The sequence below is a fragment of the Chelonoidis abingdonii genome, chromosome 15, assembly GCF_003597395.2.
Source record: "Chelonoidis abingdonii isolate Lonesome George chromosome 15, CheloAbing_2.0, whole genome shotgun sequence".
Taxonomy (NCBI): domain Eukaryota; kingdom Metazoa; phylum Chordata; order Testudines; family Testudinidae; genus Chelonoidis; species Chelonoidis abingdonii.
In genome coordinates, this window is record NC_133783.1 from 21,729,842 (window position 1) to 21,745,790 (window position 15,949).

The following is a 15,949-nucleotide window of genomic DNA, read 5'->3' on the forward strand; positions in this document are numbered from 1 at the left end:
AGAGTGACTTTCTGATGTGGGACTGTGGGCATGGTTCACTCCATGTGCAAAACTGTGCCTGGAAATTTGAGGCCCTAAGTATAGTTTTTTCACCTCAGAGGATGATTGTACCTAAACTGTTTCCAGCTAACTGCACCCATTTTTCCACCTATCTTGGGGTCTTAAAAGCCTTTTTTATTGCAATTTGGAAAGATTTGGCCCATTGTATTTGCTTAAATTCAATTTTAAGCTCCTCAGTGAAGGGGAACTTGTGTTCTGACCTTGTATATAGTCCAGTTTTTGACTGGAAAGCCCAGTCAAAAGGGGCACCTGGCAGTGTCCGGTCAGAAACACTGACCAGACACTGAAAGTGTGGTTAGGTGACGCATTGCAGGGGGGAGGGACATACAGGTTCAAGTGCCTCCCCCCAGCAGCTGGCCCAGGCAGGGAGTAGAATGGGTGGGACCAGAGCCTCTTCTGGCCGCAAGGACGCTGCCCGGTGCCTGGAAGAGACCCTGGCAGGGAAGGGGCAGCAGTGGCAGGCTGCCTCCCGTCCAGGCTCAGCTTTGGGGACAGTGACTGAGCGGGCCAGAGCCCTCCCTCCCTCTGGCATGCTTGGCTCCTGTCTAGGGCTGCCAACTTTCTAATGGCACAAAACCGAACACCCCTTCCCTATGACCCGGCCCATGCCCTGTCCCTTCTTCAAGGCTCCGCCCTCGCTCACCCCATACCCCCTCCCTCCATCGCTGTTCTCCTCCACCCTCACTCACTTTCATTGGGCTGGGGCAGGGGGCTGGGGTGCAGGCTCTGAGGTGGGGCTGGGGATAAGGGCTTTGGGGTGTGGTAGAGGGCTCCGGGTTCGGGGCACAGAGTTGGGGTCAAGGGAAGTATAGGTTGTGGGTGCAGGCTCCAGGTGAGGCTAGAAATGAGATGTTCAGGGTGCTGGAGAGGGCTTCAGGATGGGGCAGGGCGTTGAGGTACAGAGGCTGGGAGGTGAGGGCTCTGGCTGGGGGTGCAGGCTCTGGAGTGGGACCAGGGATGAGGGATTTGGGATACAAGAGGGGGTTTCAGTCTGGGGCCAAGGGATTCAGCGTGCGGGAGGAGGTGCAGGCTCTGGCTGGGGGTAAGGGCTCTGATGTGGGGCCGGGGATGAGGAGGTCAGGGTGAAGAAGTGGTCTCTGGGCTGGGGCAGGGGTATGGAAGGTGAGGGCTCCCACTGGGGGTGTGGGCTCTGGGGTGGGGCCGAGGATGAGGGATTTGGAGTGCAGAAGATGGCTCAGGGCTGGGTGTTGAGGGAGTGCAGGGTGTGGGCTCTTGGAGGGAGTTTGGGTGTGGGAGGGGACGCCAGGCTGGGGCAGTGGGTTGGGGTACAGGATCCTGGCGGTACTTCCTGCAGCTCCCAGGAAGCATCTGCCAGGTTCCTGCAGCCCGTAGTCACATGCGTGGCCAGGGAGGCTCCGCACGCAGCCCTCATGCCTGCAAGTGCTGCTCCCGCAGCTTCCATTGGTCATGGTTCCCAGCCAATGGGAACTGCAGAGCTGGCACTGGGGGTGGGGGCAGCATGTGGAGCCTCCCTGGCAGCCCATGCACCAAGGGGCTGAAGGGACCTGGCAACTGCTTCTTGGAGCCACTTGGAGCTAGGGCAGGCAGCTGAGCCTGCCTTAGTCCCAGGCCCCTGCTGCGCTACTGATCAGACTTTTAATAGCCCATTCGGCAGTGCCGACCAAAGCCTCCAGGGTCCCTTTTAGACTGGGTGTTCCAGTTGAAAAGCAGATATCTGGCAACCCTATTCCTGTCCCCGAAAGCTGAGCCCAGGCAGGTAGCAGGCTGCCACTGCCGCCACTCCCCAGACAGGCTCTCTTACAGGCAGCTGGCTATGCTGCACAGAGCAGCGACTGGGAACAACTCTGTCCCACTCCCACTCAGGCCTGGCTTGCAGGGAGGGTGGCCAAATGTGCCAGGGAGAGCCGGCGCCAGGGAGGACAGAGCACCTTCCCTCACAAAATAACATGAAATGGGGAGGGGCAGGGGGGGAGCATGGGGCCCCAGGCTGGGAGGGTGGGGGCGGGGAAGGTTCTGGCATTCCTCCTGGAGTGTCTGGGTTTTAAATATTACAAAGTTGGCAACTGTAATAAGGACATTTTAGAAAACGTTCCCAATGTTGCTAACACCTGTTCAGTTTCACTTGTGCAAGCAATGTTAGAGCCCTGTTATAGATGGACACCAATTGCTGCAGACTTGCCAATGACAGCTGGTAGCCAACTTATGCTAGGGCTGCCAACATTGTTAACAGTGGTGAAGCTGAATCAGTCTTAGCAATAGTGGGAAATTTTTAGAAAATGTCCTAATGTGTTTGATTAGCATGAGTTCACTTACAAAGGGCTATAAAACTAATATTTCTGCTGATGAATTTCAGAGGAGATTTGCACTTTGGTAATTGCTGAGGTGTTTTCAGAAGACTCTGGGAGTTTCACATGTACTGCAAGCAATAAATATGGCACTGTCTCTAGCATCGCTTGTCTAACTGTTAAAGGTAAGAGAGAATTTTTAGTAACTTTCTTGCAAGTACATATAATTGGATCAGGCTGTGATACTGTATAGAGCAGATTGCTGTGTCTTTTCAGAACTTCACTTCTCCAGTTAGAGTACTTCTGTCTGTCCTTGTAGGACATGAAGGGACAAATCCTGCACCAGTCTTTTCTCAAGCTAAACTCTCACTGACCTCAGGATTAGATCAATAATCTTTTTTGTTATCTCTCTCGATTCTCTCCAGTGTACCAGTTCTCTTACTATAATATAAAGCCCACAATGAAGATGTTGGCCCAGATCCTCAGTTGCCACTCACCTGCTTTGAGCTTCTGAGATACAAAGCAGCTGGTTAACACATCAATAAATGGAAAAAAGACTCAGCACAGCATTAGTTTGCATTTTACTCATGTTTGGAAGGTTTTCTTTGCAGCCATAAAAGCTAGAGAATTTTTCTGACTGGTTCTGAAGATGCTTGCAAACTCATTGGGGAACTGAGGTGTAGGTCACCTCTAGATCTTTCCAGTTGTAGAAAGATTCTTTTTTTCTCTCTTTATAATATTCTCTGTTACATTTAAGAAATAGGTATGTGTATGAATATAGCCAAACAATTCATTCTTCTTCGAGTGCTTGCTCATATCCATTCCAGTTAGGTGTGCGCGCGCCGCGTGCATGTTCGTCGGAGAAACTTTTACCCTAGCAACATTCGGTGGGCCGGCAGGTCGCCCTCTGGAGTGGCGCCGGTATGGCGCCTAATATATACCCCTGCCGGCCCGCCCGCTCCTCAGTTCCTTCTTACCGCCCGTGTCGTCATTGGAGACAGTGGAGTGCGCATAGCTGACCTCCACCTACTATGCGATTGCTCGTTCTTTAGCTTTTAGTGTACATAGTTTTCTCCTAGTCATTGTTAATTACTGTTAGTATAGTTGTAGTTAGTGTATATAGTTTAGAGGGTCGGGGTTCGCCCTTTCTCCTCCGCGGCACCGGGGCCGATGCCCGGTTCACCGGGCTCAAACCCTGTGCGACTGCCGTCGCCCGATGCCCAACAGGAATCCGCACGACTCCTGTTAAAGTGCCTCGGCGAGAGCCATCTATCAGACAGGTGCGTATCTGTAAGGCATTCAAGCCCGGGACCAGAAAAGAGAGGGACTGCTGCCTAAAACAACTTTGATGGAGGCAGCTCTAACTCCTCCGTCCTCGGCACCGTCTACGGCACGGGAACAAGTGCTCGTCTGCTCCGGCACGGCGAAGACACCTCGGCACCTCCCGTCACCGGCCCAGTCCCAGCCGGCACCGCTCCCTCTCACCCGAGGAGCAAGAGACTCAAAGGCTCCTGCGGTAACCTCGTCACCAGCGCCGCAGTTAAAGCGCAGCTCCAGGTCGGATCGCCCGCAACCGCCAGCAGCCGGGACGCCTGCCTCGACCGTTTGATTCCGGCCTCCCAGGAGCGTCGAGTCTGGTGCCGCCTAGCTCCCAGCACGTGCCATGGTAGAGCTCATCGGCTCCGACTACGCCAGAGACCTACTCCAAGGCGCGGGACTTGATCGCTTTACAGAACCTGAGCTGCCCCAACCCCGGCACGCCGGTGCGGGTTATTCAGTCGCTGGGCAAGCCTGCCAGGGTGCGACCACGTCTCCGGGCACCAAGGAGCCCGCCGATCGTTCGGTGACCTGAGTTCCCCCGCCCGCGCGTTCCCGGCACCGGATACGACGCCGCTCGCAGTCCCGGCAACGTTCTCCATCCCGGTGCTGGTCGTACTCGTGGCACCGACCAGATCCCGATCTGGTCTTACCCAGTCGGCACCTGCCCAGAACCCGGCACCGCCGAGCCTCTTGCAGCCGATCCAGGCCATGTCGACGTTCAGCACCGGTCGACCTCCGGCACGTGCTGGTCGTAGTCCGGTCCCGTTTCACATCGCCACGGCTCCCGTACCGTTCGCTGGCACCCGCGAAGGGACGCCTATATGGATGCACTGACCACGGTCCAATCTGCCTCAGCTCCCCCATGGCTCCCGTCATACATCCGCCTCCCCGTAACGCAGACACGATCTAAGAGGATCGGACACTCAGGCACATCAAGACCAGGGGCCACCTCTAGTGGTCCTTTTGGACACCCTGCTGCCTACCACCAACCCAGGTTAACCATGGCCCATTCACGCTCCGACATTCTGAACACCGGCACCGGAGGCCGCAATCAGTAAGACCACCCCTACTGATACAAGAGCATGGGTGCCATACAAACTCCAAGCAGCCTATTATCCCGGAGCGGAGGCCCACAAGGATGCCGCTCGGTCCAGGACCCACTCCGTTCCAGGGTTGTCGTCATCGTCTCCCGGATGAGGCGGTGGCGGGCACATCCTCGTCGGGCTCCCCCTATCGATCTGCGAGTGCACCAGGATCTTTGAGGCGCATAGCCAAAATATAAGCCTCCCGGTGGAGGAAGTCCCTGAGGGGAGGACCTGTGGTAGCATCCTCTCAGCGGATACGCCTACCAGGGGGGCCCTCCCCTTCATAGATCACATACCAGGCCAGAGCCGACTAACCATCTGGCAAACCCGGCGTCCATTGGTTCACCGACGGCCAGGGGAGTGGAAAGAAAGTATATGGTGCTTCCATGGGTTAACGAATACCTGTATGTGCACACCAGCCCCTGCTCGTTGGTGGTGCAAGCAGTCAATGACGGGAGTGGCACGGCCAACAAGCCCCGCGCCAAAGTCTAGGGAAGCCAACATATGGACTTGCTGGCCGAAAAATTTACTCTGCGGAGGACTTCAGCTCCATGTGGGCGACACAGCAGGCCCTCTTAAGCCGATACCCTTCACACCGTGGCGAGCGGTCGGCAAATTCACGGAGTGTATCGCAAGGCTCCCGTCAGGAGTTTACAGCCCTCCTCGACGAGGGAAAAGGAGGGTCTCGAGAACTCCCGGCAAACCTCAATGGGATCAGAGGATTCCGCAGCCGAACGGTCAGCTCTTGCATAGCCATGCGCACATATCCTGTTAGCAGTGTCCGGCCACCGGCCCAATAACGAGCACAGCATACAGGTCTTGCCATTTGATACACAGGGTCTTTCTTGCAAAAGAACAGATCCTAGACTACAAAGCTCTAAAGGACAACAGGTTATCATGCCGGTCACTTGGCATGCCAACCCCTCAAACTCAAAGACGTCATCTCCGCCCTCAACCCAGCGCCCCTACCCCCCCTGCCTCGCGCCGCGACAGGACTTTGGCCGCAGGACGTAGCCGTGTCAACTGACAGGCGCAAATCGGCCCTCCGCCGGGCAATAGTGCCGGTCCGCCAAATCATCGGACCACCAGTCCAATTTTTGAAGGTGCGCCCGGATATGCAGGTACCAATTCCCTCTCCGGATCCGCTCCAGTTTTCCAACCGCGCCTTTCCTATTCCTCCCGGCGTGGTCCCAGCAAAACTACGATCGTTGGGTCCTGCGTACAGTGGAACTTGGATACCGTCTCCAATTCTCTTCTCCGCCTCCCTCCCGCCTCCCTCCTCCCGTCCCTCTTCAGGGACCCCTCTCACGAGTAAACTCCTCGTGCAGAGAGGTCCACATAAGCTTCTCTCAATCGAGCCATAGAGGAAGTACCAGAGGAGCTCAAAGGGCAAAGGTTCTATTCCCGTTATTTCCTGATCCCCTAAGGCGAAAGGACGGTTCGTAGACCCATCCTAACCTACGCGCGAGCTGAACAAATTCATCAAGAAGTTCAAGTTCCCGCATGGTGTGCCTGGGGACCATCATTCCTCCCTGCCCCGGCAATTGTAGGCGCATCTCGACATGAGGGACGCATATTTCATATTGCAATTACCCTCCCACAGAGGTACATGCGGTTTCATGTGAATCGAGTTCATTACAAGTCACTGTCCCTCCCTTTGGTCTTTTGTCGGCCCTCGGGTCTTCACAAAATGTATGGCGGTTGTTGCCGCTTTCCTCTGCGTCGTCCGCATGCATGTGTTCCCTTAACACGACACGACTGGCATATCAGAGGGAACCTCAATGGGTCAAGTCAACAGCCATGTCGACACCATAAGAAAACTATATGCAGCTGAGACTGATCGTCACTGTCGGACAAGTCCACAACTGGTGCCACAGCAACGGATAGAATTCATCGGGGAAGTGGCTGGACTCCATCCTTGCGGACAGCCAGCTTGCCGCAGATCCGCTTTCAAGCCCATAGTCTCCCTGGTCAAGACCTGCAGAGTTTCCACTAACTCCGCCGTACTTGCCTGGCCTTCTAGGACACATGGCCGCACATGTGCTCCTCGTTACAAAGTACGCCAGACTACGAACGCGCCTGCTACAAGCCTGGGCTGGCTTCGGTCTACTACTAAGCCCGAACACAGGCGACCCTTAGAACATGATTATAACGAACCAAACCAGAGTCCTCAGCTCCCTCGACTGGTGGAAGAGTCACCGCGGTGTTGGCGGCCTGCCCTTCTCAGCCCTCTGATGTCCCTAACAATGGACGCATCTGCGCTGGGCTGGGCGCACACCTGGGCCGCCGGCACGCAAGGCCTTTGGTCACCCCAAGAGCTGACTCACATATCAATGTTCGAGAGATGCACTCACGGGCAGTACGCTGGTGTGCGAAGCGTTCCTCAGCCACCTACAGGGCCGTTGTGTTGCAGTGTGTTCAGACAACACGACGGCCATGTATTTATGTCAACAAGCAGGGAGGCACAAGGTCACTCCCCCTGTGTCAGGAAGCGATCCACTTGTGGAATCTGTGTAGCCACCACACAGACCTGGGGCCTCCTTTTTCCCGGGGGTCAGGAACACGCTCTGCAGATCACCTGAGCAGGTCCTTCCCACACACGGAATGGTCCTCCGTCCGGACGTCCTCCACTCAATCTTCCGAGTGGGGCTTCCCCAGATCGACCTGTTTGCGTCCAAAGTAAACAGGAAATTGCCAGGTGTTCGCTTACCCTACAAGGTCGCTCTCCGGGCTCCCTGTCGGACGCCTTCATGATCCTGTTGATCAGGTCACCTTTGTTATGCCCTTTCCAACCACCGTTTCCCTCTTGTCCAACCGAGTATTGCTCAAAGTCCGCAGGGACAAAAGCCGCCTCAGTCCTGATCGCGCCGCGTGACCGAAGACAGCACTGGTTACCGTTTTGCCAAGCCTGCCTCGACCTGTCCTGTCGGACCCGTCCCCTGCCACTGTGGCGCAGAACCTAATGATCACAACAGGAACTTCGGCAGGTCTTCACCACCCGGACTGCAAGTCCCTCACCGTGCAGCATGGTTCCTAAGCTGGTTTAACAAACCATTGGAGCTGACCTGTCCGCTGCAGTGCAACAGGTGTTGACTTGCAGTACAGGAAGCCCTCCACGGCGGTCGAACATACCTCGCGAAATGGAAGCGCTTCTGCTACTGGGGTGCTCAGGCATGTCACTCCCCGATGCTCGGTATACTATCCCACCAATCCTGGATTATTGTGGTCCCTCAAGGAGCAGGGGGTTGGCTATCTCTACGCCATAATCTACCTTCCATCCGGAAGCTGGCAATACCTTTCTCTTCAAGCCGATGTCTTCCAAGGTCCTCAAGGGCTTGGAACGGTTACCCTCAGGTCAACCCCTACCACCTACCGGTACTTAACCTTTATCTAAATAGCTCATGGGGCCACCCCTATCGAAGCTTTTGGCCACATAGGTCGCGTGTACCTGTCCTGGAAGACGGCTTCCTAGCAGCCATTCTCGGCTTGGCGTGTCCGACTGCCGTGCACTGACTGTGCATCCTCGTCCTATACCGTCTCTCATAAGACAAGTACAGCACTTGGCCCCCACCCCTAAAAAAACCCACCGTTTGTGTTGTTCCTCCCAAAATCGTCTCGCCTCCACGGAACCAGGACAACCTTTCTGCCGTTGCTTTCCAAACGCACAACGCGTCGAGACATGAACAACAGCTCCAACCTTGGACGTTCGAGGGCTCTCGCGTTACAATCGAGCGCCAACCCAAGCCCCCGTCACTCACCACAACTCTTTGTAGCGTTGGCGGAATGTATGAGAGGCAGGGCATATCCCCCTCTCAGCGCATTGCATCTTGGGTCACGTCATGCTATCCGAGCTTGCTATGAACTTGGCTCAGATCCAGCTGGGCCATCTCAACGCCCACTCTACAATGCTCAGGCCTCATCTGCTGCTCTCTTGGCGCATGTTCCTGTGCAGGAAATCTGCCATGCAGCCCACCTGCTCTGTTCCACACTTCGCGAACAATTACGCATGGTCCAACAATCTAGAGACGCCTCCGCCTTTGGCTGGCGTCTTAGCATTCCGCTAGTCCTCTCTCCCGACCCACCGCTAGGTAAGGCTTGGGAATCACCTAACTGAATGGATTAGAGCAAGCACTCGAAGAAAAAAGATGGTTTACCACTTTGTAACTGTTTCTTCGAGATGTGTGCTCATAAATCATTCCACACCTGCCCTCGTTCCCACATGCCGGTCGAAAGCGGCAAGAAGGAACTGAGGAGCGGGCGGAGAGCCGGCAGGGGTATAACTATTATGTGCGCCCAAATACGGCGGCCAACTCCAGGGGCCGACCTGAACCCGGCCACCGAGTGTTGCTCGGAATACAAAGTTTTACCGACGAACGTGCACGCGGCGCGCGCACACCTAACTGGAATGGATATGAGCAACACATCTCGAAGAACAACAGTTACAAAGGTGAGTAACCGTCTTTTTCAAAGTTAGATAAGGCATTAACCTGAGCTTTCCCAACTGCAACAGTTATGATTTTACTGTAATCTAATTCACCAAATTTAAGTACCAGCATAAGTTTAATATTTCCCATTTCAGCGCCTGAGGACCATAGCAACACTGCTGCCCTTCATACAATGAGCTCAATCAACTTAATTGCTGCTGAACAACATCCTACCCCACTCATCCCTTCACTTCCAGTGGTGGATCAGCCCCCAAAACCTAAATTAGAAGGGGTCCTTGTGAACCACAGTGAACCCAGGTCAAGTTCTAAGATAGGCCTCCGGGTGCACTTTAAACTGCCTGAAGATGATAAAGGAAGTGAAACATCATCAGAAGATGGAGGAGGATCTGCAAACCAGGTTAGACCACACTACTTCCAGGAGAGGATTAATGGACAGACAAAGAAAATACCAGAGCCAACCTCACCTACAAAAGAGCCCCCTCCAGTACTGGCTAAACCAAAATTGTAAGTAAAAGGAATTTTAAGTCTTAATATTAATGTTAGAAATCACATACCATTAAACTACCTCTGATTTCATGTGTATTTCATGAGGAAATGAAAGTGCATTACAACATATAAAAACATTCAAAAATATTTTCCCATTTCTTTTTGTGTTGTGAATTCTATGATATTTTGTGTGTGTTGTTGCAAGTAAGAAATTAATCATACTGCCTGGATCCAGGCAAAATGCAAGCAAACTTTGCACATTTCTCACCTAGCTCTGCGTATGTAGTATTATGTGGAGTGGATACATACAATTTTGTATTTCATATAGACTGGTAGGTGTAGTATTTCTTGAATATGAAACCGAAGATTCATGAGACCTTCCCTTATAACTTTATAACCCAGAAAATGAATCTCATCCTAAGACAAATAAAAGATTTAGGGGTTTAAGATGGTGTGATACCAGACAAGTCCAGGATTAGAGCACTGTGATCTGAGAGGAGATTTTAAGGACCAGTGTAATATTATTCAAGGACAACTTTTGGAATCCCAACCATGATGTACACTCAAACTGCTTCCTCTTTTATCTGAACACCGTTTTGCAGTTAATTAAAGAAATGAACTTCTATCTTTTTGCTAATGGAACTTAAGAGTTCCTTGGCTCAAATCCAATTTAGCAAGCAGTGTAGAGCCCTTCATAAAAAACAAACAAACAAGGAAACCTACACAGCATCTTTCATTTAAAGATCTAAAAGTACTTTACAAAATTAACTAATTAATATTTTGAGGCAAGTGTGTAGTATCATATCACTTTTACAGATGAGAAAACAGAGATTAAGTGACTTGCCAACAGCTTGTTTGGCACATTTGGAAGGAAAAATCAAATGCACAACTACAAAATGTGGAATAATAAGCTAGATGGTAGTACTGCAGAAAAGGATCTGGGAGTTATAATGGACCACAAATTGAATCTGAGTCAACAGTGTGATGCTGTTGTAAAAAGGGAAATTGTCATTCTGGGATGTATTAACAGGAGTGTTATATGGAGGCCAAGGGAGGTAGCTGTTCTACTCTACTTGACACTGCTGAGGCCTCAGCTGGAGTAATCTGTCCAGTTTTGGGTACCACATGTTAAGAAAGGTGTGAACAAACTGGAGGGAGTCCAAAAGAGAGCAACCATAATTATAAGAGATGTAGAAAACCTGACATGATGAACGGTTGAAAGAATTGGGCATGTTTAGTCTAGAGGAAAAAAGGCCTGAGGAGAGACATGGTAAGTCTTCACAACATTATTAATGTTGCCCAAAACTTGAATGACTACGGAGTCCTGTGGAAAAAATAATATGTGATCAGGTAATTAAAGGCTGTATCATAATGCAGATTGCCAAGGAGGCCAAATTAAACTTGCACAGGCAACCTTAATTCTGGCATTTTGTAACTTTTAAGTGCTTGACTTTGAAAACTTAATAATGTTCTTTTAACAAAGTTATTTGTGGGTACTAAATTATTCAAAGAACAACAGTTACATTTAAATAAATCTAAAGGTCCACTAAATTCATGGGGTTTGGATTTGGAGTGCCAGTTTGGGGCAGTTTATACTTTTAAACTTTCAGAAAGATAAATTTTCATGTGAAGAAAATGTAAGTGAATTCACAGACAGATGAAAGCACCATAAGGTTTGAAGTCTCTCTATATAATGGTGAAGACTAAAGTGCAATATAAAATTAACATTAAAAAATAAGCAATAGCAGCTTGTCTATCTTTCTTTGTTAGATATTAAAGGAAAATTGAGCAATTTATTACATGATGACTCTTCACATCTCATAGTTGTCATTTATGTTGTTTTTCACTAAGGAGAAAGGCAGCCTATTATCCATATGCTATATTTCCATATGCATAATAACAAAATCTATCACATAATGTGGGAAATAATTTGCTTTGACTGCAAAGTGAACAAAGACATCCACTATAAATAACATCTAGGAAATAAAAATTGCATGAATTGCAGCTGCTCCCTGAATGATGTACTCCAGCCCTGCACTGAATGTCAACACCAGCCAAATTAAGGCTGATTACATTTATTCTTGAAGTGTTGTTACAGACTGTTGTTTACCATACTGTTGGCTTCAGCACTTAGTTTAAACTCTTAATAAATGTTAAAAAGGCAGGCTTGATATTAGATTGTAAAAGTTCATTGTTCTCTCAGTTACACCAGTGCAAGCCCACAGTCTTCAGTAGAGATGAACTACTAACTACTAACCATAACAGCAGAATCTGACTCCCTTAAAATAAAGGAAATTAAGTCTCCAGATCAGAGTTTTATTTTCCTGCAAATAGTTCTCTTCACCTGTTAAAGTTTAAAAAAACAAAACTGTTCCAGTCAAATAGTATGTATTATGGCACTGGGAAGAAAGGGGAAAGGCTTTTAGCACGGGAAAGGAGTGGTTTATTTTAACAATATTTCCTTTCTACCCAATATCGTTCTCTTTGCTTGATGCCACAGAACATGGCATGTAACTGGAATTGGGAGAAGGAAAGAAGGACTCCCTAGTTTTTGTTATTAACATCACCTTTCCTTTTGGGCCTGAGGTGTGACCAGCTGCACATGAAAATGTATACTCTCAGAACTACAGTGGCAGCGCAGACAACCTGTTTAACAGTTTGATGTGGCACATGACAGATTTCATCCATTCTTGTTTTGTATACAGAGATCCCACCCAGTTACAACAGCTCCACAACCAGGTCTTGCTTGAACAGCAGCATCTACACCAGCCATCACCCCCATCTCCAAGAGAACTGCCATTCAGCACAGGTATATTGAACTCCGCTTCTTCATTCAACCAGCAGTATACATCAACTATACACAAGGAGGCCAAAGTCTCTCCTTCACAGACATTCAGCTATACCCGACCGAAACAGTTCCTTGTGTCCCAGAACACCACACCACCTATCAACTCTCCTTCCAGCTCCCCAGTACCTACATTCAGCGGCGTGCCTCAAGGAACCCAAAGAACAATGAACAAGGAAAATTTCGTTGAATCTCCTCCACCAATCCTGGCAAGGTCTCCGGGAGGGTTTACAAGCCAAAGTGAGCAGCCTCTAGCAAGTCCCAAAGAATCAGTGTTGCCTCCACTATTGCTTTCTGTATCTAGCCTGAATCAATTTCAGCCCCACAGCATACTTCCTACTCCTGTCTCTCCAATCAGCCGGATTCAGAACCCAGTAGCCTTTCTCAGTTCTGTTCTTCCTTCACTTCCTTCTATACCACCAACCAATGCTATGGGTCTGCCTAGAAGCGCACCAGCTGCGTAAGTAGCACAAACTTAAAAGCTGAAGTTGGTACAGGAAGTTACTTTGAAACCATGGTTAATTTCTGTTTTGTGCTCACATAGATGTTTTGTTGAAATAATGTCATTCATGAAATAGAAATATAAAGATATTGGTGGGTTCTTATCTGTTAGCAGCATGCCCACTTCTTGGAAAGGAGGATTTGATTCATTCAAACCTTATGCCCAATTAAGGAAGCTTTGAGGCAGGCCCATCTGGAAGGATGGTAGCTACAACATGATACCTGGAGGACAGGGTGGACTCAGGATGACAAGATGGTAGGGTTAAAATGGATGGAGGTAGGAGATATTGAGGACTTTCAGAACTTCATCAGGGATGCAGAGAATTCTGTTAGTGGGAGGAAGAGATTTTACAGGATAAATCTAAACCTATTTATCTGTGAGCTATTAAAGCTCATTTACCTACTGTGGTTAAATGATTTAAATTTTTTAAAGGATTTGGTAACCAAGACATGGTGACCCAATGGTAGGCATATAGAATAGGTATATCTAAAAATAATTTACAAAAGGGTGCTGTTTTGTTTGCAATTGTTAAATATTTAAAAGCTCTGATGAATTAATAGTTTCCAAATAAATGATCATTTAGTTATTAGAATAAGCGGTAGAGAGAGGTTTCTGTGACAGACTAGTGTGCTCTATGTAACCAAACAAGTAAGATGTTATACCCAAAAGATTAATGTTTTAAGTGTCTCATTTTTCTGTTAGAAAAACAAGGTGGGTGAGGTAATATCTTTTATTGGACCAACTTCTATTGATGAGAGAGTCAAGCTTTTGAGCTTACACAGAACTCCTCTTCAGGTCTGGGAAATGTACTCCGAGTGCAACAGATTGTTTAGCATAAGTAGAAGACACATATTTCAAGGGACTGTTCAAGGTGAAGTGGCCAGTTAACACCCCTGCAGTCATGGGAGGAAAGGGAAAAAAAGCTGGGTGGGGAGGCGGTTTAGTAGGTTATATAGTGTTTTACATAAATCTAGTGCCTCTATTCAGTCCAGGATTTTAGTGTCTAGTAAAGTTATGAATTTAAGCTCCAAGACTCATTTTTTGAAGGTGTTGTGCAGCTGTCCTTTGAGGATGAAGACTGATAAGTCAAATATGGAGTGATCGCTTTGTGAAAAGTGTTCACCCACAAGTGATATGGTGTTTTTGTCTTTTATTATTTTCCTATGTGAGTTCATTTGAGAACGTAGGGATTGTCTGGTTTCACCCACATAATTGTTATTGGGGCATTTAGTGCACTGGATGAGGTACACCCCAGGGTGTCATTGGCATGTGTAGGACCTTGAAGGATATTTGGTTGGAGGTATTGATCATCGTAGCAGTGAAGATACATCTAGAGTTTTTGCATCTGTTGTTATGGCAGGGTCTGGTGCTACTTTGAGTTGGTGTGTCCTGGTCTGTAGGAAGCTTGTTTCTAATGATGAGCTGGGAGAGGCTGGGAGTTGTTTAAAGGCTAGAAGAGGGTGTTCTGTCATTGTTTTCTTGATAGAGTTGAGATTAATAATAACAACTGCTGTCTCTCACACCAACACTGTGTTAGCATGTACTACACTAACACTTTTAAAGATCTTTTCATGAATAGACCTCCAAACTCTTTACAAAGGGGGAGTCAGCATTACTATCCTTATCTTACACATGGAGTAAATGAGAGACAGCAAGGCAGTGACTGTCAAGAATAAACATAGAGTCTCCGGACTCACTGTCCTGTTTGCAGTCCCCATGGTTATAACTTTATGTCAAATACACACAAATCTAGGAATTAAAAAATATATATACATGTCTACTCCCAACCCTCACCAGCCTTTCACAGTAAAGTTCAAAGAAGCCTTTAAGTACATTTAAGATTGCTCAGCACCACCAGGTATTTGGTTTCTGCTGAGCTCAGCAACATTCCTACAACACATGCCTGGGCTCTTCTGCAGTCACAGCATGGACGGCAGACATATGAAACAGAGCTGTCATGTTCTTAGTTAGGATTTTACCCTTACCCCACCAAACGGTGAATGAGATCTCTGCAGCTTTTACAACCTCACAACAACAACAGTAGGCAAAAACCAAACAAACAAAAACCCACTTGGAGCTAGTGCATACGTACTGCAGAATAATCGTTCCCTTCACATTAATCACACTTAACGTTTATATAGCATATCATAATCATTAACTAATTAATCTTCAGAATACTGAGGTATGGTAGGTAACTATTATTATCCACATTTGCTGTTCCTGGCTCACAGCCTAGAGCTAACTCCACATGCAAATAGCTCCTAAACAGTCAAGGGCCAAATGTACATCTTAATATGGGAGCAAGCATCAAAATGAGGGGCACAAAAATTATTTGAGTTAATGGACGAACATTTAGGTCTAGGTATACTTGGTCCTACCTCGATGAAGTGGGCTGGACTAGATGACCTCTTGAGGTGCCTTCCAGCCCTACATTTCTATGATTTTACCAGAACTTTAGTTTCATTATTTTGCATTGGTGATGTTAAGAATTACTGCAGTAGGAGTGGTGAGATAACATCAAACTTGTGTGGGATGATCTAAGATAAATGTGCTTTTCATAGTGATGGACTGTTACCCCTTCTACTGATGCTTCCCATTAGTCAGAACACAACTAATTAATTATATTAGTACATTGCAGATTTACTCCCCAATTGCTTTTGGGAGAGGTAAGCCATAGGAAGACCTATTCTTTTAGTGTAGAGACTGTTGTTTAATATTCAAACATCTATTAAAGTTTGATTTAGTTTAAAAAGAGACAGCATTTCACAAATGGAAAAGTAGGGATTTGGCCTAGAAGAACCAGGAGCGGGAGGGCACAGAAGGGAATGAATGATCAGGGGAAATATGAGAAGGGAAGGGTGAAGACACACCCACTACATGGTTGCCCTGGTAAGGTAAACACCATTAACTTTTTTGGTATGTTACAGCTATGTTTCTGT

At 48.4% G+C, this 15,949-nt stretch overlaps 1 protein-coding gene across 5 annotated transcripts in view; it reads left to right on the forward strand.

The window, feature by feature from the left end:
- Positions 1-15,949, forward strand: part of MYPN (myopalladin) — a 131,191-nt gene that overhangs the window by 79,948 nt on the left and 35,294 nt on the right. For all 5 annotated transcript variants that reach the window (XM_032795265.2, XM_032795261.1, XM_032795264.1 and 2 more), the window contains 3 exons: positions 2,396-2,512; positions 9,312-9,681; positions 12,369-12,968. In XM_032795265.2, the coding sequence (XP_032651156.1) occupies positions 2,396-2,512; positions 9,312-9,681; positions 12,369-12,968 (1,087 nt within the window). The remainder of the gene's footprint in view (positions 1-2,395; positions 2,513-9,311; positions 9,682-12,368; positions 12,969-15,949) is intronic.